At 45.0% G+C, this 19,707-nt stretch overlaps 1 protein-coding gene and 1 long non-coding RNA gene across 4 annotated transcripts in view; one reads left to right on the top strand and one right to left on the bottom strand.

Moving 5' to 3' along the window:
* The window catches only part of LOC111752843 (uncharacterized), a 33,333-nt gene that overhangs the window by 9,138 nt on the left and 4,488 nt on the right, over window positions 1-19,707 (bottom strand). The window contains exons 3-4 of the long non-coding RNA XR_002787737.2: window positions 15,168-15,328; window positions 14,047-14,172 (exon numbers count right to left, since the gene is read on the bottom strand). This is a non-coding gene — a long non-coding RNA (uncharacterized LOC111752843). The remainder of the gene's footprint in view (window positions 1-14,046; window positions 14,173-15,167; window positions 15,329-19,707) is intronic.
* Window positions 13,486-19,707, top strand: part of SORL1 (sortilin related receptor 1) — a 195,255-nt gene continuing 189,033 nt past the window's right edge. For all 3 annotated transcript variants that reach the window (XM_003418269.4, XM_064268936.1, XM_064268935.1), the window contains exon 1: window positions 13,486-13,858. In XM_003418269.4, coding sequence (XP_003418317.3) covers window positions 13,574-13,858 — 285 coding nt within the window. In that variant the 5' untranslated portion in view covers window positions 13,486-13,573. The remainder of the gene's footprint in view (window positions 13,859-19,707) is intronic.

Below are 19,707 nucleotides of genomic sequence, written 5' to 3'. Positions count from 1 at the left end.
GGCTGGTTGAAGTACTTGGAACCAAGAGACAGGTTTCAGTGATTCTGGTAACTTCTTTCTAAGACATGGTGGAGCCTGGTGATTGAGGGAATGAACTTTGGAGTCAAACAGACCTGGAAATGAGACCTAGTTCTATCACTTACTTAATAGCTGTGAAATTTTGGGCACAATACTTACCTCTCTTCAAGGGTTATAATTAGGTTTAAATAAGATTAATGGATACAAAGTATTTACCATAGGATTGGGCACCTTAGAAAATGCTCAGTAAGTACTAGTTTATTAGTATTCTGCATTTAGCCTTGAGTTTTATTCATTCTTCTTTTTAACCTTCATGCCCGTGGTACCCCCACAGATTCATTCTCATGTAACCACCGAGGTTTATTCTTTTATATCCAGCCCCAAATCTGCAAGTTTCCAACTCTACCTCAGTTTGACAATCTCAACTGGTTTTCTTATCTTTCAGCTGATATGGCAGCTTCCCACTAACTTTAAGTAATGTGGTTTCCAGAGATAAGTGTCCTCAGGTCATATTCTACTATTCAGTCCATCTCATAGAACCTGAGGAAGATGCTACTGCTGATGGCTTGGCTGTTTCTCTTCATTCTACAAGCCTGAATTCACATATTTGTAAATGAGAATCTTGAAGGAACCTTGACATCCTTTAATCTGGGATAAATGCTAAGCTACAGGTAAACCCAGTTTGGGCATAGGAAAATCTTATTGGTGCAGCTGACAACTGTGTAGAATCTTGGGGAGGGGGGTCAGAGTTGATGAGGAGTAGGGTTGGGGAGGACGTATAACACAGGAGATGTGCAAACACCTCGAGTTCTAGGAAACAGGAACATTGAGGAGTTGAAGGCTTGGGTGTCAGGAGGGAAGTAGGTAGGAATAAAGCTAGATAGAGGAAGACTTTCAGAAAAAAAAATTTTTTTTGAAATTGTTTTTAAGTTTTTGGTGACATTAACTTCCTTCTCTATTCTGAGTTCTCTAAAATAGAAGGTAAAGGCAGATATTGCCTTTTCTGAAATACATTGTTAGTCCAGCATCATGTATATGAAGGCATTAAAATCTGAGTGTTTTTTTTCCATTTTTTAAATCTTAGTGCACTTTAAGTGAAAGTTTACAGATTAAGTCAGTCTCTCATACAGAAATTCATATACACCTTGCTATATACCCCTAGTTGCTCTCCCACTAATGAGACAGCACACTCCTCCTTTCCACCCTGTATTCCTGTATCCGTTTAACCAGCTTCTGTCCCCCTCTGCCTTCTCATCTCAACCTCTGAGTTTATTTTTTTAAACTACTTAATCTGAACTCTCCTTAATATCTCTGACAAGTATTCAGTCTATCCTGAATACTTTCAATACTCCGTTTAAAAAAAAAAGAAAAAAAAAATCATTGCCGTGGTCAAGTCGATTCTGACTCATAGTGACCCCACAGGACTGAGTAGAACTGCTCGTAGGGTTTCCAAAAAGCAGCTGGTGGACTCGAACTGCCGGCCTTTGAGTTAGCAGCTGAGCTCTTAACCACTGTGCCACCATACCAGGAAACATAAATAATACTAGGAGGCAACTCATTTCATCTCATTCATTTAAAATTCATTGTGAATTGAGGTATAATTCCGTACAGTAAAATGCACAGATCTTATGTGTGTGGTTTGATGAATTCTGACAAATACATCTGTATGTCCATTGGCCTAATCAAAATGTAGAAAACTGCTCTCACCCGGAAAATTCTCTCACGCCCTTTTCTAGTTAACCCTGCCCCCACCCTCCCAGAGGCAGCCACTCTACTGAGTTTTAGAATTGATTAAATTAGTTTTGCCTGCTCTTGGACTTCAAATGAATGGAGTTGTTCAGTGTGTACTCTTTTGTGTCTGGCTTTTTTACTTGATGTCATATTTTTTATGTTCATCTATGTTGTGTGTATTAATAGTTTATTGCCTTTTTTTTTTTTGCTGGGTGCCGTCTCACTGTATGAATATACTACAATTTGCTTATCCATTTTGCTACTGAAGGACATTTTCATTGTTTCCAATGCTTGGCTATTAGAAATAAAACTGCAATAAGCAGTCTTATACAAGACCTTTTGTACACATATGATTTAATTTCTTTTGGAACTCCTGGATCATAAGGTAGGTGAATATTTATGAGAAAATGCCAGTTTTCCAAAGCGATGGTACAATTTTACACTTTCACCAGCAATGTATAAGAGATCTAGTCGCATAGCTTCTCCCAGATTTGGTGTTAGAATTTTCCAATATTAACCATTCTATCAGGTGTGTGGTGGTATCTCATTGTGGTTTTAGTTTGCATTTTCCTAATGACAAACACTGAGTGTCTTTTTTATCTGTTTATTGGCCATGCATACTTTCTCTTTTATGAAGTGTTGTAATCTTTTGCCAATTAAAAAAAAAAATTGAATTGTCTTTTTATTATTTATTTCCAGGAGCTCCTTATATATTCTGTGTATAGGTCCTTTGTCAGGTATATGTATATATATAAACATATAAATAAATAAATTAAAACATGTGTATATACATACATATATATATTCTCCCAGTCTGTGCCCTTGTCTATTCATTTTCTTAACAGCGTCTTTGATAATCAGAAACTTTAATTTTAATGAAGTATACTGACTTGATTTTTTTCTCTAATGGTTTTGCTTTTGGTGTCCTCTTTGCCATCTCATAGTTGTGAAGATATTCTCCTATGTCTTCTTCTAGCAGGTTTATAAATTAGCTTTTACCTTTAGGTCTATCCATTTCAAATGACATAGGAGTTGAGGCTCAATGATTCCATATAAATACCATTATACAAGTACCATTTTTTAAAACAACTTTCCTTTCCCTGTTGAGTTTCATTGGCTCCTTTGTCAAAAATCATTTGACTTTATATGTGTGGGTGTTTTTCTGGACTGTCTATTCTTTTCCTTCTATTTGCCTATTCTCATGCCGATACCACATGTCTTAATTACTGTAGCTTTACAGTACGTCTTGAAATCATGTAGTACAAATCCTTCAAATATGTTCTTTTTTTTTTTTTTCAAGATTGCTTTGACTATTCTAGGTCCTTTACATCTCTATATACAGTCTATTATCAGCTCATCTCACTTCTGAATAGCTTGTTACAAATTCTTTTTTTTTTTTTTTAATTTGAACTTATTTCTCCTGGTTCTTCTATGTCTCAGCTCTTCTCTGTGAAGTCAGGTAAGTCTGCTTCCTCGTTCACACAGTAGGCCATAAGGCACTGTGGAGAGAGCTTACTTGTTGGGACCAGACACTCAAGGGTCTGAATCCTGATTGCGTGTCTTCTGTGAGAAACTCAATGTCTCTCTGACCTTCAGTGCCTTTGTTGGTAAAAATGAAAACAATTCCCACCCTCCAGGAGTGCTATGAGAATTTGAGTGAGCACGTGTAAAGCACTGAGCTCAATTCAGGTCTTGGCACACAGGAAGCACTTAAAAATAAAATTGAAGGGTAGCAATCACTTATAAATGTTTAAAGGTGATGGCTGAGCTGTTCCCTTTGCCAAATATCCCCTATTCTAGGTTAGATGTACCTAATTTCTTCAACTTTTTCATAATATGATTTCCAGACATTATTCCTATAAGTTATATTTGAAATACTGACCCATCAGAATGGACATACACCACTGGCTGGATCAGGGTCCCGGAGGCTCCTGATGGACCAGGCATTAATTAATCTTTAGTTAGTGGATCCTGGGGGAATTCCGTGGTGTCTGGGAGAGGTTAAGGGACAGTAGGGATTACTCAGGGACTAGAACAGTGCCAATTTACCAATGGATATGCAAGTATTTCAATGTTTTTAAAACCAGAGAACCAGCAGTGGAACTTGCCTGCTGATTTCTCAACCCTGCTTTCTCCATTACTACTCTCTGATGGTGGAAAGGATTGCTGGTTGTTTCTCAGTAAGTATTGTTATCCCTCTCTTCTAATAGGAATAGACCCTCTGGTTTTTTTTAGGTGGACGCAAGGGATGCTTAGAATAAAACCTATGTTTCTCAGCACTCCTCGCAAGTAGGTGTGGCCATGTTATTATGTTCTGGCTAATGGGATGTGAACAAAAGTGATGTGTGCACTTCAGTTTGTGCCCTTTTTCCTTCCCACTTTGGCAATGCTGACCCTGGAATGGCAGAACAAGAGAGAAAGAGCCTGAGCACCTGATAGCTTCACGAAGCCTGCACTGTACGAGACACCAGTGTGAGAGACATAAATTTTCATCTTTGTTTAAGCCACCGTTGTTTTGGGTCTTTGTGGCATGCAGATGAAGTTTTATCTTAATACACTGATCCTGTAACCTTGTGCCATGCTATCCCTAGCCTCACTCGTCTTCCAACAAGACCATTCTGTTACCTGGTCCAGTTTGGTGGTGCCTAGTCATTTTGATAGATAAGGGTAGCTGCCAATGTTAGAGCCAAAAGAACAAACAAACCCCTTGCCCTCAAGTCCATTCTGACTCATAGCGATTAGGACAGTGCAGAACTGCCCCACAGGATATCCAAGGCAGCAGTTGTTACCGAAGCAGACTGCCACATCTTCCTCCTGCAGAGTGGGTTCAAACCGCCGACCTTTTGATTGGCAGCTGAGTGCTTAACCACTGCGCCACCGGGGTTCCAAATGTTAGGGCAGCAAGAGTTAATTACTCCCCCATAACCTCACCACCGGCCTTTAATAAAAGTAAATCTCACACCAGATTCTGCCACACATGCAGACATTTGTTAAACATTTATTAGGTCATAGGAAGTCCAGCTCTCTTTTTAGGTGTTTTGATCAGACCTTACTTGCCTTACTGGATGCAGCTCTAACACTCCAGAGGTAGCATTCAGTTAAACTTTAGGTCAGTCACAGGCAACCAGAATCCTCAGACCCGGAGACTCTGGACTCGGGATGAGTTAGGGATCAAGACTCAGTTGCCATCCCTAACACCAGAGGACTTGTATTACCATACCTGTTGATGCAGTGGGAGGATGCATCTACTGAGTATTTTAAACAAGCCATGCATCTTCAATTCTGAATTCACCAATGAGAGCCCATTTCTAACATTCATTAAGCTAATTAACAAGCCACTAATGAAAATCCATTTGTAACATTTGTTACACTAATGAATAAAAAGAAAAATCTCTTGTATTGATTGAGATTAGGTTAACCAAAGCATTTGTAATGGCTCTCTCTGGAGTATGGTTTTCTGATCAGAATGCTAGCAGACCACCCCTGAGGTCTGAAGTTCTGATCAGGGTAAATGACAGCCCTCGAGTGCTACCCAAACGGACACAGTAATAGCACACTGTCTATGCTGAGATTTCTTAAATAAATTACAGGCATCATAATGCCACATCAAACAGACAACCCAAGGAGTGAACATTCCCACTGAAGCAGAATCCATAGTTTTCACTGCTTTCCTATCCTACAGATACTGGAAGTTTTCCTTATTTGTAGCCGCTCTATTGTCTGTAATTAGCTTTCAAATACTTGAATATAAACAGTGTGATGCACATGTGTATAAATGAACTTTAATCCACCCTAGAGGCATATCATTAATATCTGAAATGGCCTTACTCTTAAGTGTGATCAGCATTTGAAGCCCCCTGGTCAGGGATCCACACTGCAGAAGTGGCTTCACCAAGAATTTCAACATGGTTATATAAATTTGAGGCAGGAGAGTCATTAACTGCTATAGTGGATGTTACAAGTACGTTTTCATTGGTGAAACGAGTGCTGTGTAAGGAGTGCAGCTGGCTGGAATGGGCTCGTATAGACAAGGACCCAGCAAACCCAGCAGGCTAACTCCAAAGCATTGCTTGAGGTATGGAATTCTGGTCTTTAGTCCCTCCGTTTAATACGTAACTGTGTTACCTGATCAGACTAGGAGTTTGGTGGATTCCTGACCTGGAAACACTGCTGTATCTGCCTTCGGACCAGACTTTCCTGCAAGGTGACTGTGGAAGAGAGAGAGGCCCTGGAGCATGGTCTGCTTGCCATGAGCCTCCAGGAACAGGCTCTGTACCTGCTCCTATGCCTGTTTGCTAATAAGTGTGTGTGTGTGTGTGTGTGTGTATGTGTGTGTGTGGCAGACCGGGGTCTGAGACTTCTTTTATAGCAACAATCAACCTGGTAGGGAGGCTGTAGGGACATACACAAACTTGAATAAAAATCTAACAATTGCGCCAATGGCCAAATTGATGTAGTACCAATATCTAACCTAAACTTTCCTCAATAATAATAGGTTTTATTATCAAACAAGTTTTATGTGCTAGACTTTGACCTAAGCACTTGACATGTATAATCTCATTTAATTATTTAAACCATCAGAGGTAGGTAATTCATTTTACAGACAAAGAAATGAGGCTCTGAGAAGGTGTCTGGCCCATGACAGACTGGGATGAAAACCCAGATGAACAAGTCTCTTGAATTTCATGCCATTAGTACCCCTCTGGAGTCCCTTGGTGGTACAAACGGTTAGTGCGCTTAGCAGCTAATTGAAGGATTAGCAGTTCAGTTCACCCAGACGTGCCTAGGAAGAAAGGTCTGGTGATCTGCTTCCAAAAACTCAGCCACCAAAAACCCTCTGGAGCACAGTTCTACTCAGACACACCTGGGGTCGCCCTGAGTTGGAACCCACTCGACAGCAACTGGTTATTGGTAGTACCCCTCTACACTGGGCTCCTGGTACAGGTTAAGTCCACTTCAAGCTCTTGTCTGGGTTCAGGCAATTAAACGATCATGACAAGATTTAATAAAAAACTAGAGGAAAGGGGACAGTTTAGAATCTGGGTTTAATGCGTTGAGAAAAAGGAGGACAGAGTGGGTGCCCCCCTGTTGCGGGGTGAATAAGGGGGAGGAGAAGCAAGAACCACACACCGTGCCCAGCCAACTGTGAAGTATTCCATGGCGTCATTGTCACAGAATAGCAGCCTTTTAGAATTAAGAATAGTCTTAATTTGCACTTCGTTGAGTTTTTCATTTACATAATGTTAGGATGCAAAGAAAATTCATATACAAAATCCACTAATTTAGCACTGAAGTTCTTGTTTAAGCACCCTTCCTCCCCACAAAGGAAATGGATTTTTCACTCACCCCCTCAAGTTAGGTGATTGGGCAGTTTTCTAGCCCTGACCCTGTGTCAAACCCTAAATGAGAATGTATTTGTGTCTGAGTAGATACCTTGGTATGATCCCAACCGTAATCAGTGTTTCAATAATTTATTTGGTGTGTACGATTTACTATGTCTTGTTTAAGGGCTCTGAGAAAATGCATTCCTTTATGCAGGCCCTTGTTAAAAGCACTTGCATTTTTTTGTCTGGTGGGAGTGATCATTTTAACAGGTGTTAATTCCGCTGATGACACCATGTAAATTTACAGTGGGAAGGATTTAGAGATGGCAGAGAATGAGAGGTTGATCTGTAGTGCCCTGTGGAAGATAAAATGCATGATAAACACATGCCACCTGGTGCTGTAGCCGGGGGGGGCGGGGGGCAGGGGGGGACAAAATCGGCAATGCGGAGCATGTGTTGGTCCTGGGGAAATGGCTGGTCAAAGAAGTGTTTCTCAGGAAACCTGGCTGCACAGCATTTGAAAATCACCCTGTACCACGGTACCAGTTGCCGTTGATTTGATCCTGACTCGTGGCGACATCACGTGTGTCAGTGGCTGATTTTTCAGATGTTGTTCTTCAGGTCTTTTTTCCAAGGCACCTTTGTGTGAACTTGAACCTTTCAGTTAGTAGCTGAGCGTGCTAACCATTTGCATCAGCCGGGGACTCCTTATACCATGGTACTGAAATGAATTAGACTAGGTGCTCCATTCAAGCTTCCGGCTCCCCCCACCTCTCTTGAGGTTTTGCTCGCCCTTTGGAGCCCTGGTTGCACAGTGGTTAATAGCTCAGGGGCTAACCGAAAGGTTGGCAGTTCGAATTCACCAGCTGCTCCTTGGAAGCCTTATGGGGAGGTTCTTCTCTGTCCTATAGGGTTGCTATGAGTTGGAATCTACTCGATGGCAACAGGGCTTCCAAAGTGGTCCTCTCTGAGGACCTTAAAAAACAGCCTTTTAGTTAATGAGTAAAAAATGGACAGAGGTGGGAGGATTTTCTCTCCATTTTGACTGGTGCAGGAGACTGGAAAGAGGGATTTGGGGATCACAGGTTCCTTTAGAGTGTATCAGGGAGATCAGTTGCCATCAAGTCAATTCCGACACATGGCGGCCCCATGGGCGTCAGAGTAGAACTGTAACTGTGCTCCACAGGGTTTTCAGTGGCTGATTTTTCAGAAGTAGATCACCAGTTCTTTTTTTGATGCACCACTGGGTGGACTTAAACCACCAACCTCAGGGACTCCATATCAGTGAGAAGTGGGCCAAATACCTAGCCGGAGTGTCTACTCTCCTTGTCTTGATAGGCCAAAGAGAACCCAGACAAATGTTGAAATAAAGAATCACACATTTAAATTTAAATTGTGCCCAAGGGCTGCTTTTGGCTCCTTGCACTCTCCACACCTCCTCCCATTCATTCCAAACCCAGGAGGGAGAGGCCTATTCTCCAGCTTTCATAGAAAAAAAAAAAAAAAAAAAGGAAGTAATTTCCCAGTAGCCCTCAGCAAACCAGGGTCTCACTGTCAGGAGCCTTTTCCTTGTGTCTACATAACAATAAGGAACTTCTAGAGATGTTTCACTTCACACACTTTGTGTATCTTTTTGTTTCAGAAGTCAAGGAGTCAAGTTTCTAAGATCAAAGGCAAGACTCATGGCTTAAAGAATGGAACCAAACCTTTAAAATCTGTGTGCCCTCACAGATTTTGAACCACATTTAAATCAAACCCCTCATTACAATTCATCTTCTAGAAAAGCATAGAAAACAAGATTTGACTTGTGAACTCTGTTATGGTTAACATAACTCCCTGCGTAGCTAGATCAGGGCCTGAGGAGAAACTCAGGTGAACGTAGGATGACTTTCTGGCCAGGTGCCTAGGGGGACAGTGTCAGCTTCAGAAGGGTTAAAGCAGGGCCCTAGACAGAGTTGTGAAATGGCTGAGAACTTGAGCAACATCCTCTTCTCCTTTCTGCCCGGGCTCTCACTGGCCCTCAGGGGACTTGGAGCTCTCTTCCTGAGAGAGGTGTTGGAGGTGGCAGACAAAGTCAGAGAACCTGGGTTTGAATCCATATCCCTTAGTAACTGTGTGACTTTGGGCAAGTCAAGTCTTCCTTTCTGAGCCTTGATTCTCAAAATCTGTAAAATGAGGATGGCAGTAATGTCTGCTTTGGCCTACTTCACAGGGCTTCTGTGAAATGAGATACAGATAATGTGTTATAATGCTATGCAAATGTAAATCGCTGCTATGCAAAAGTAAGTTACTGTTATTCCCAGAACCTCCCCTAATTTATTCAACAGTGAGAATATAAATTATTTGTTCTATGCTCTCAGTGTGGTTTAAACCTCATCAATTATCATGGGCTATGCTTCCACTAAGGGAATTTTTAGCAATAGCAGGAGAGTTATTTTGGGGGGAGACTGGGAGGGTACTTGCATCTGACCTTGACTGTTGAAGTAAATGGTAGTTATTTGGTTAAAGTTATGTGAGCTAGGGAAAAAAATTCATCACCCCAAACACTGGAGGGGGTCCCTTTTCTGCTTGAGTGACTCAGGACCTGGGCTATGACTCAGTGAGGCCAGCTTTGGGAGAAAGAAGTGGTGGGAGCAGATGGTGGTAAGAAAAGATCTGAGATTTAACTACATTGGCCCCTTTGCCACTCCCCGATCCTTACCATCAGAGTGGGTGGAGGGGTGCCAACACTCCCTTTTATACAGTTTAGACTACATTATGTAAATATTATTGTGCGGGGATTATGCTGGGCGTGGGAGATATGGACATGAACAAGACAGGCCTGGTTTAATGGAAGATAGAGTTAAGTAATATTATGAGAGAGCAAGTGTCAAAGGCTACTGACACTTGGACTTAGAACCAGGAGGTAGTATAACCCAGCCTAAGGGCTAAGGGAGACCTCTCTGAAACCTGAGGGCTGTCTAGAAGTTGACCAGGCAGGGGCTGGACAGGAGGGTAAATAGCCAGATCTCAGCATGTGGGAAGGCCACCAGGTGAGAGAAAACAAAAATAAATCAAGTTAGGATTGGGGATTTTTTCCCCCTTCTCTTCATGGCTGTCCCTGTCGTTATTTTAAAACTGATTCTATCTGGGTAAAAACGTGGGGTGCTGTGACCTCTGTGTGGCTTTTCCCTAGCCTCATCTCTAGCCCTAGCCTAGGGTGGCCTAGGACAGGCAGTAGGTCAGAAGAGGGCAGTTTAAAGACGAGTGTGGCCCTACTAGGCTCAAGGCTTTTTGATACCCAGCTATGTGTCTATCATGGGAACCCTGGTGGTGCAATGGTTAAGTGCTCAGCTGCTAACCAAAAGATCTGCTGCTTCCTGGGAGAAGCATATAGCAGTCTGTTTCTGTAAAGATTACGGCCTTGGAAATCCTGTGGGGCAGTTCTACTCTGTTCTATAGGGTTCCTTTGAGTCAGAATCGACTCAACAGCAATGTTTTTTTTTTTTTTGGTATGCATACATCACTAAATTACCACGCATATTGATTTCATCATGGTGGTAGACAGCGTCAAGAGCCAGGCCATGCAAGTTGGGGTGAAGGGGAATGGGAGTACCTCCTCCCCTCTGTTTACATCCCCCATCCCAGCTCTGATGCTGTTTTGGAGCGGTGGAGGAGGGGGTGACTTGTTTACAACCCAGAGCCAGTTTCGAAACTGGAAGGAGCACCCACACATATTGCACAACTCAGCTCCAGCCTCTGTCCTGGGCGACCTTGCCTGTGGCTGCTCCTTAGTGACTGTATTGCCCTGCTGATCTCATGCTCTGGTGGGGTTCCCAAGGAGGGAGGGAAGTGATCACCACTGCAAGGTGTTTTTTCATTTCACAGATGAAGAAACCAATCCCCAGAGAAGTGAGATGACCAGAGCAAAATCACACATGACATTCTCGTTCATAGATGAGAAAACTGAAGCTCACAGAAGTTATCAGGCCAAGTCGCCATGACTAGGAAGTAGAACTTCTGAGTCAGAATTCAGGGTGTTTTTCACTGTGCCCTGTGGTTATGAGGCACATACAACTTTGGGGTTTGTCGATTAACCATCTGAGAATGGCTTAGAATATAGATAATGATTAGAGAGGCGGGCTTTCAAGTAGTCCTCAGAATTAACCATATTTCAGCATTCTTGCCCATTCTCCAGTATCCAAGTTGCAAATAAAAATAGATGTCAGTATCCATGGGGCAGTTCTACTCTGTCCTATAGGGTTGTTATGAGTCGGGATTGATTCGATGGCAATGGGTTTGATTTTTTTTTTTTTAAATCAGTAAGCAGCTAACCCTGACTAACTAATTTTTCCATGCAAATGGTCATCAAACCAGAAGATGGGGAAAAGTGCCTTCCTATCTTTGAATCCTCAAAGGACACATATCTCTGTCTTCTACTGGGTCTCTGACACTTGCTCTTACAGAGAAGGTTTTAGTTAAATATATGTTGAAAATGACAACTGAATTTTTTTTTTTTATGTTGACAGTGACAACTGAATTGCCTACAGGATGTTCTGAAGGAGCCCTGGTGGCACAGTGGTTAAGTGCTCTGCTATTAACCAAAACGTTGACAGTTTGAACCCACCAGCCAGCCATTCCTCAGGCGAAAAATGTGACAATCTGCTTCCAAAAAGATCACAGCCTTGGGAATGCTATGGGGCAGTTCTACGTATAGGGTTGCTATGAGTTGGAATTGACTGGAGGCATTGGGTACCGGGTGTTCTGACTCCAGCCATGTTCCCCTTATTTTCCCTCAGGGGTTAAACATGGGTGGAGATGTCTTTCAGCCACTGTTCCTAGGAGACCACTGGATGGTTCACTCCCTGTAAGGGGATGTTGATAAGACAGAGCTGGTCTAGATGGGGAGTGGTTCAGTGGGTTTCCTAGAGGATGGGCCATTTGCCTGGTGGGGAGAATCAGGTGGTTTTGCAGCTATGTTGTGATGGGCAGAAAGATGTGATCTGACTCGGGGGGGGGGGGCGGTGGGAAGTAGGGGCGAGGTAAAGCGGGGTACTTTGCAGAAGCTGAGCTGAGGTCCCCAGCAAGTCTGGCATGGAGTGGGGTATTGGAGTAGAATGCTGGATTAGGGAGTAAGGGGAGGCCATCTGTTCCTCCTTTGGCAGGTTGTGGGTGGTGGTGGGCAGGGGAAGGGGGCTCTGTTTACTAGAAAATGCTAGAATGAGCAGGAGTAGAAATCAAGCTACTGTAGTTTGTTGAGGGCTTGTATGCAACTATAGAAGTAGTCTCTCCTTCGGCCTTTCTGTTTTTAGTCTTATCAATAAGCGGGATTTGCATCCAGAGCTCAATAAACATGCAACGAAATAGGGAAGTCTGCAGTAGATGGGCCTTGGCCAGCTCCCACGAGCCTGCAAAAAAATATTTTCCTTGGGTATGCCTCAGCAGTTTCGATGGCAGAAGTTTTATCTCCTTGTGGTTCAAAGATAGTCTGGATCTTCAGCCAAATTTAGAGTTAATTTAAAGTATGACCCCCCTTTTCAGCTTTGAAGTCTGCCCCCTCCTGCCACCACTGACCAGCTTTACACCCTTGGGCAGAGGATTTACAGCAGCGTTGCCTGCTGGCTGAAGGGACTGGTAACTATTCCCATATTACTGCTGAGGCACAGCGCTCAGTGCTTGGCTCCATTGGAAGAGTCACAAACAGCCATTGTTCTGGGCCCTGTTTATAATTAATTGTCCAGGTCTGGCCAAGCCCTTTTCAGATATACCTACCCTTGCGTCTACTGCCTCTGAGCAGAGTTTATATTTACTGTGCCCGGGTGGTGGCAGTTTATGTTGGTCAGGGGTAGTTTTTCGCTGTGGCCACTTCAAATAAGCTTTGGTGCCCAGAGTAATCGAAACTATGTGTGTTTCACAATGGGGCGGGTTCATCTGGATTCTAATTTGCCCATTGTGTTCCCGGAGGTGATTTTTTTTTCTTCTCCCGGCTCTCACTGGGAGGTGGAGATGGGTACAGCAGGGGGGGCGGTAAAGGTAGCGGTGTGGCGGGATAAGGGCTGTGCAGTCAGAAAGAGCGACTTGCCACGGTTTAGGACGACCTCGTCACGACCCCCTATATGCGGCAACTAACTCCAGGGAAACCGAGCGAGCCCTGCGCAAGTCTTCATTCCCGCAGTGGGAACAACGAGGTGTGCCCGGGAAAGGGCACGCACCTCACGGGCACTCTCTGCCTTGACTTCCCCATCCCTCGGCGGGGGAGGGGCCCGAGAGCCGCGGAGGCCGCCGAGCGGAGAAAGTGCGCGAAGGGGACGCGGCGGCGAGCCTCACACGTGACGGCGCCGCGCCGAGCGGGACTCGGCGGCTGCGGCGGCAGCGGCGGGCGCAGCGGGCGGCCCGGAGCGGCGCGGCGGCTTCGAGCCCCAGGAGCGGTGCGCGCGGCCCGGGCCCAGTCCGCTCTGCCGGCCTCGCGCTGCACATTCTCTCCTGGCGGCGGCGCCACCTGCAGTAGCGTTCGCCTGAACATGGCGACAGGGAGCAGCAGGAGGGAGTCGAGACTCCCCTTCCTCTTCACCCTGGTCGCGCTGCTGCCGCCCGGGGCTCTCTGCGAGGTCTGGACGCAGACACTGCACGGCGGCCGCGCGCCCTCGCCCCAGGACCGGGGCTTCCTCGTGGTGCGGGGCGACCCGCGCGAGCTGCAGCTGTGGGCGCGCGGGGATGCCTGGGGGGCGAGCCCGGCTGACGAGAAGCCGCTCCGGAGGAGACGGAGCGCTGCCCTGCAGCCGGAACCCATCAAGGTGTATGGACAGGTGAGCAGCTTTGCAACCCGCCTTCCTCCAGCTCTTCCCTCACCCCGCACTTCCTCTCCCCCGCACCCATCCTTTGCAGTCGCCTCTCAGGTGCAGGCACCACTGGGGACTTCCCGGCTTGCATTTGTTTTCCCCCCCCGCCCGCCACAGGAGTACAACCGCCAGCCCTTGAATTACATTGATCTTACCTTCTTCCTGTCGATTTTAGCGAAACGTATTCCAGGTCGCTTGCGGGGTGCAATGCATATTTCCCCAGGGTGTGTGCAGACCGGTCTACTTGCCGGCAGGTATAGGAGTGCAGCTTCATTTTACATCTGGATAAAAACGGCTTTCTTTAGTGTATCATCAGTTGGCAGTGGGAGCGAGCACCCTGCAGTTGCGGTACGCTTACACAGACCAGCAAGAGCAGGGGGTTTCTACACTAACCATTTCCAACCGCAATCATAGGTGGGCAAACCCAAAAGCATGCCGGCTATCCTGGTATATAGTAAAAGCCAGAGGGGTGTGTGTGTGTGTGTGTGTGAGGTTCTATACATTCCTCCCTCTCTCCTCTCTTCACCATAAGGACTTTATTTTGGCCAGAAATATCCCCCATGGCACTTGGGAATTTGACTGCAAAGACTGCAAGAATTTGGGAGGCATGATTATTGAGGAAGAGATTTATTTTCATCCAGGCAATGGGTTTATTAGCTTGTAACCAAACCAAACCAAACCCACTGCCATTCAGTGGATTCCAACTTATAGCGGCCCTATAGGACAGAGTAGAACTACCTCATAGGGTTTCCAAAGCTATAAATCTTCACAGAAGCAGGCTGCCACATCTTTCTTCTGCAGAGAGGCTGGTGAATTTGAACAGCTGATCTTTTGGTTAGCAGCCGTGCGCTTGAACGACTGCGCCACCAGGGCTCCTGTTATTAGGTCATAAGTAACAAGGATTGCACTAATTCAGGTAACATGAATTTCATTTTTATGGCCAGACTTATTGCTAGGTATTGCAAACTGAATTAGCGGTTAGTATCAGCATTTTTTTTTTTTATCAGCATTAGCAAAATTAATTTGGCCATTTTATTGCCTCATGAGGTTCCTGGCCCTGTGGTTGAGGTTGACATCAGCAAAACTGGAAGGTCAGTGGGGGAGGAAGAGGGGGACCAGTGGGGGTGGTATAAACATCCCTAGAGTCAAATTGTTCCTTTTTGAAGTAGAAATTAAAAGATTGGGCTGAGCTCTGCTTCTCTTGAGCGGCTTTCCCTTAGCCATTTCTTCAGGAAATGTGTGGAGTCAAATGATAAACCCTGGGGCCAGGAAGTACCTTATAAACCACCTGGTCCTCTTGTGTCATTTTGTTGATGTAGAAACCGACGCTTGTCAAGGTGAGGTGCTTTTCAGTTCTTGTGTGCATTGTCTGAAGTCTCAGTGACCTTTAGGTGGTTAGAGAGTCACCCTGTCTTTATCCAGTGCTTATGCTCCTTTCTAAAATAAAATGTATATAGTTAAGCAAGGGGGAGGGGTGACGGTAGTGTGTGGGAGTGTTTGACTTCTTCCGCCATCAGCCCTAAGGCAAGAGAAAGTGCAGGTGGCAGGGACTGCTAGTCCCCCTTGAGCCCAGATCCTTGTTCCCTTTCCCCCCAGATCCCTCTGTTTCCTATCAGAAACTTGTTTTTTGTATTGAAAAGAAGTCAGCAAGCTCTTTGGTCTCCACAGGAACACCCGCTCATGGAGAGTGGGGAAGGGAGGAAGAGAGGTTCCCTTGTTCCCTGAGTCTTCCCAGTCAGCCCAGCGCTGCTGGGGGCTTGACTCAGCTTTCTGGGGGGCTGGGAGTGGCCAGAGGTGGAAGACAACCCCTCCAAGGGCTCGGGAACCCCCAGCTCTAGTGTTGGCAGAGGGAAGAGCTTCCTGGTCTCCAGAGTATGCACACAGGTGCCATTTCTTCCTTGGGTTGGGTTTGTGAAAGCGTCTGGGAATTTGGGACAAGTTAGAGATTAACTCTGCTCTCATTGGGAGAGGCTCCAAAATCCTCGGCTTTTCTGTTTCCGGGCCAGCCAGATTGATTTTGGTTCAGTTGTGAAAGAAGGAGAGCTAGCAGTGGAACTCTTTAATGAAGAATCCCTACCTAAGCTGACAATTTGGGGCTGCGTTTTTCATTTCTGTGGCTGTCTTCCTGAGCCATTGTTCCCTGTTGTCCTGAGTGGGATCGACTTGGATACCTAGGGGTTTGGTTAGATAAAAAAATTTCCTGGTACTGGACTTTCTGTCACAAGCTCTATCTGGTGCAGACCTCTCAGGAACAGAAGGAGCTTGGATGCCCCTCCTGCAGCTCCTGTGTAGCTCACATCTACTTGGAATGACCTTTCTAGCAAAGGTGACCTTTCGCCTCTGTTTTCCCTGGGGCAGGCCCAGTTTGAATAGCGCCCCCTGTGCTCTCCAGAGTGTCAGGATGCGGGCTATACAATATACGGTCATTCTACTTCTAGCCCTAAGGCAAGCTCCACTCTATTTCCTCTCCCCTTTTAAGAGGGGAGTTGAGTGTGCAGATGGGGGTAGGGGATAAGATTTAATCCACACTTTCAGAAAACTTGGAATTTAAGGAGGAGGTAAAGCAGATACAGATACAGGCTTGTAAATGTACTGGACTTGAACCGATAAACCAGCCACAACTCTAAACTGAAAAAAAAAAAAAAAAACCAAACCCACTGCCGTCGAGTCGATTCCAACTCATAGCAACCCTATAGGACAGAGTAGAACTGCCCCATAGAGTTTCCAAGGAACCCCTGGCAGATTTGAACTGCGGACCCTTTGGTTAGCAACTGTAGCACTTAACCACTGCACCACCAGGGTTTAGCCACAACTCTAGGGTAGTTTATTAGTGGGCTGTGTGATAGGCGAGGGCCTGGGGAAATGGAGTTATAGGGGGTCAGGTGGACTCAGATACTCTGCAGCTTCTTGCCCTCTCACCCGTTGACCGAGGTGAAGAGGATGCCTCATGGCGTAAGCTGTCTGACCAGAGAAGCCCTAGAAATGACTTATAAGCCACCAGCTTCAGGGAAGGGAGAAAGGAAGGCTTTTGCAGGAAGACACCTGCATCTGAATTAACATGCCCTGTGCTGTGTTGCTTTTTCTCATTTTAGTTTATGGAGTAAAATGCTGCCCAGTTGTCTTCATCCGTAAAGTTTTCAATGGCTGATTTTGAAAAGTAGATCACTGGAGCTTTCTTTCTAGTCTGTCTTAGTCTGCAAGCTCCTTTGAAACCTGTCTAGCATCATAGCAACACATAAGCCTCCATGGACAGGTGGGTGGGTGGTGACTGCACACGAAGTACGATGGCTGGGAATTGAACCGAAGTCTCCGGCGTAGAAGGTGAGAATTCTACCACTGAGCCAGCAGTTCTTTCATATGGAGTAAACTTGACTTAGTTATTTTGACTGCATTTGTCCTCAGGTTCTGTAATGTGGGGGAGACTGATTTTTGCCGTGGTAGCTTAGAGGGATGTCTGTAATAACTGTGGTCATTGTGATAAAAATAATTGATATCAGATATCAAGACTTCTCTGTCCAAGGCCAAAGATTAGAAGTTGAGTATCTTCTAAAAAAGACCAAGTCCAACAAGGGGGATTACGTACTATTTTGCCAAGCTGAATTTATTCCTGATTTCACGTCAGGTCCATTCCTCTGTGCCATTATACTTGCTTTTTCCTTTACCTAGAATGGTCTTCCCCACTGCTGTTCTTGCCTGGAAAACCTGTTCCATTTTTCAACCTCCACTTCCAGGGTAACCTCCTTGTATGCCCAGACTCAGTGGGGAAGGGGTTTTTTTGAGCAGGTCACAGCACTTACTGCCTTGTGTTATAATTACTTGTTTAACTGCCTCATCTCCCTGTTTGCTCCTTGCGGGCATAGATCAAGCTGTTCTCTGTTTCCCTGGCACTTGGTGGGCCCGTAATGAATATTTGTGGACTGATTGCACACCTGGGAGAAGAGAGCCCTGCAGGGTAGGAAGAGCATTATAGCTATATAAAATTTTTTTTTTTTTTACATAGGAGGGCAGTGGTGAATGCATAGATGGATAGTGAAAATTAGTTGGCTTGGTGGTGAGGACGTAAATGGAACGTCTTGTGGGTGGTGGAGCCCTGATTTTCCTGTGCTCTCCTGGAAGTTATATGGAATGAAGAATTGGGGTTCTATTTTACAGAATCTTCCCTTTTAGGACTATCATACTGACTTGTGCTAATGATACAGTTTTGGGGGAAAAATCTTATGGAATGTAGCACAAAGCCTAACAGGATTTACAGGTTTATTTTCCTTCCAACAAACTCTCTGTTCATAATTTCAGCATTTTAGAGGCCAGGGAGTATTCAGTGTCTTGATTTGAGACTGAAAATAAAGTGTCTGTTACAGCACAAGGCACTGGGACAAACAGCCTCCTTTGGGGTGGAATATTGTTTAGCTTTAGATCTCTTTTTAGTAGATGTCTGCAGGATACACTTGCATGGGAAAGAATTGGCTGGTTGATTCTGAAGTTAGAATGTGTGACCTGTAAGCTTCCAAAAGAAAAAGAAAAGGCAAAGCATTTGCTGTTTCAAGTTCTTTGTAGGTGAAGAGTTGCTTGGACTGTTGAGTTGGCTTGGGAGGGGAAGTGACTTGAAAAACTCCTCCTGATTCCCCTTGACATCTCTCCTTATTGCCCGTAGTTCCACGCTCGGTCTCTGGCCACTATTTAGTTCATCAGCAGCTCGTATGTCTGGGGGGATGGAGGCTTTGAGAGGTGGAAGGAATGAGAGGAAAGGAGACAGTGAGAGGAGTGAGGGGATGGAGAATTAACGGGGTGAAATGAAAAGCTATTCAGTCCAGTTATTTAGCTTTTTGTGGGTAATACATATTTACAGAACAAAATTTGTACAAAAGCGTATGTATAAAAACGGTTGCTGTTAAGTTGACTGCAACTCATGATGTTCCCCTGTGTGTCAGAGTAGAAATTGTGCTCTGTAGGGTTTTATAGTGGCTGGTTCTTCAGAAGTAGCTCACCAGGCCTTCCGTGGTGCCACTGGGTGGATTCAAACCGCTAACCTTTCTTGAACCATTCGCACCACCCTGCCTCTCATGTCTCGCGTTCACCCAGTACCCCTTCCCACTTGGCAACTACTGTCGTTAATTTTTTGTACATCCTGTCAGACATAATCTATGCATATACACTATGTATATTTATATGGGGAAACCCTGGTGATGTAGTGGTTAAGAGCTACGACTGTTAACCAAAAGGTCAGCAGTTTGAATCCACCAGGCGCTCCTTGGAAACTCTGTGGGGCAGTTCTGCCCTGTCCCATAGGGTCGCTATGAGTCAGAATCGACTCTATGGCAGCAGGTTTTTTATATGTATATTACAATATGAAATTTGAAGCTTGCATTATCAGTGGCTTTTTGTTCTCCATGGAGCCCTGGTGGTATAGTTAAGTGATATGGCTGCTAACCAAAAGGTCAGCAGTTCAAATCCACTAGCCACTCCTTGGAAGCCCTATGGGACAGTTCTACTCTGTCCTGTAGTGGGACTGTGAGTAGAAAAGACTCAATGGCAACAGGTTTTTTTTTTTTTGTTGTTGTTGTCTGTAGACCTTGTACGGGTAACGAGATTAACTTTAGTTCTAGAATATATTTATGGTATTATGACAGTGAATAGTCAGGGAGTTACCTGAAGTGTCATATATGAAATAGAGTGTTACTCTTCCCTAAGGCCAGATGAAAGAAAACTCGTTCTCCTTTCAAGGGCTCCTGAGGGCCAGGAGAGCAGCCTTATAACTCGGAACGCTGCTGGAGAACAGTTCTCTGGAGATGTAGAGCTCAAGTTTGGGAGAATACCAG

Source organism: Loxodonta africana, chromosome 15 (assembly GCF_030014295.1).
Source record: "Loxodonta africana isolate mLoxAfr1 chromosome 15, mLoxAfr1.hap2, whole genome shotgun sequence".
NCBI lineage: Eukaryota > Metazoa > Chordata > Mammalia > Proboscidea > Elephantidae > Loxodonta > Loxodonta africana.
Note: the sequence above shows the minus strand (reverse complement) of the source record. Positions and strands in the feature narration are given on the sequence as shown.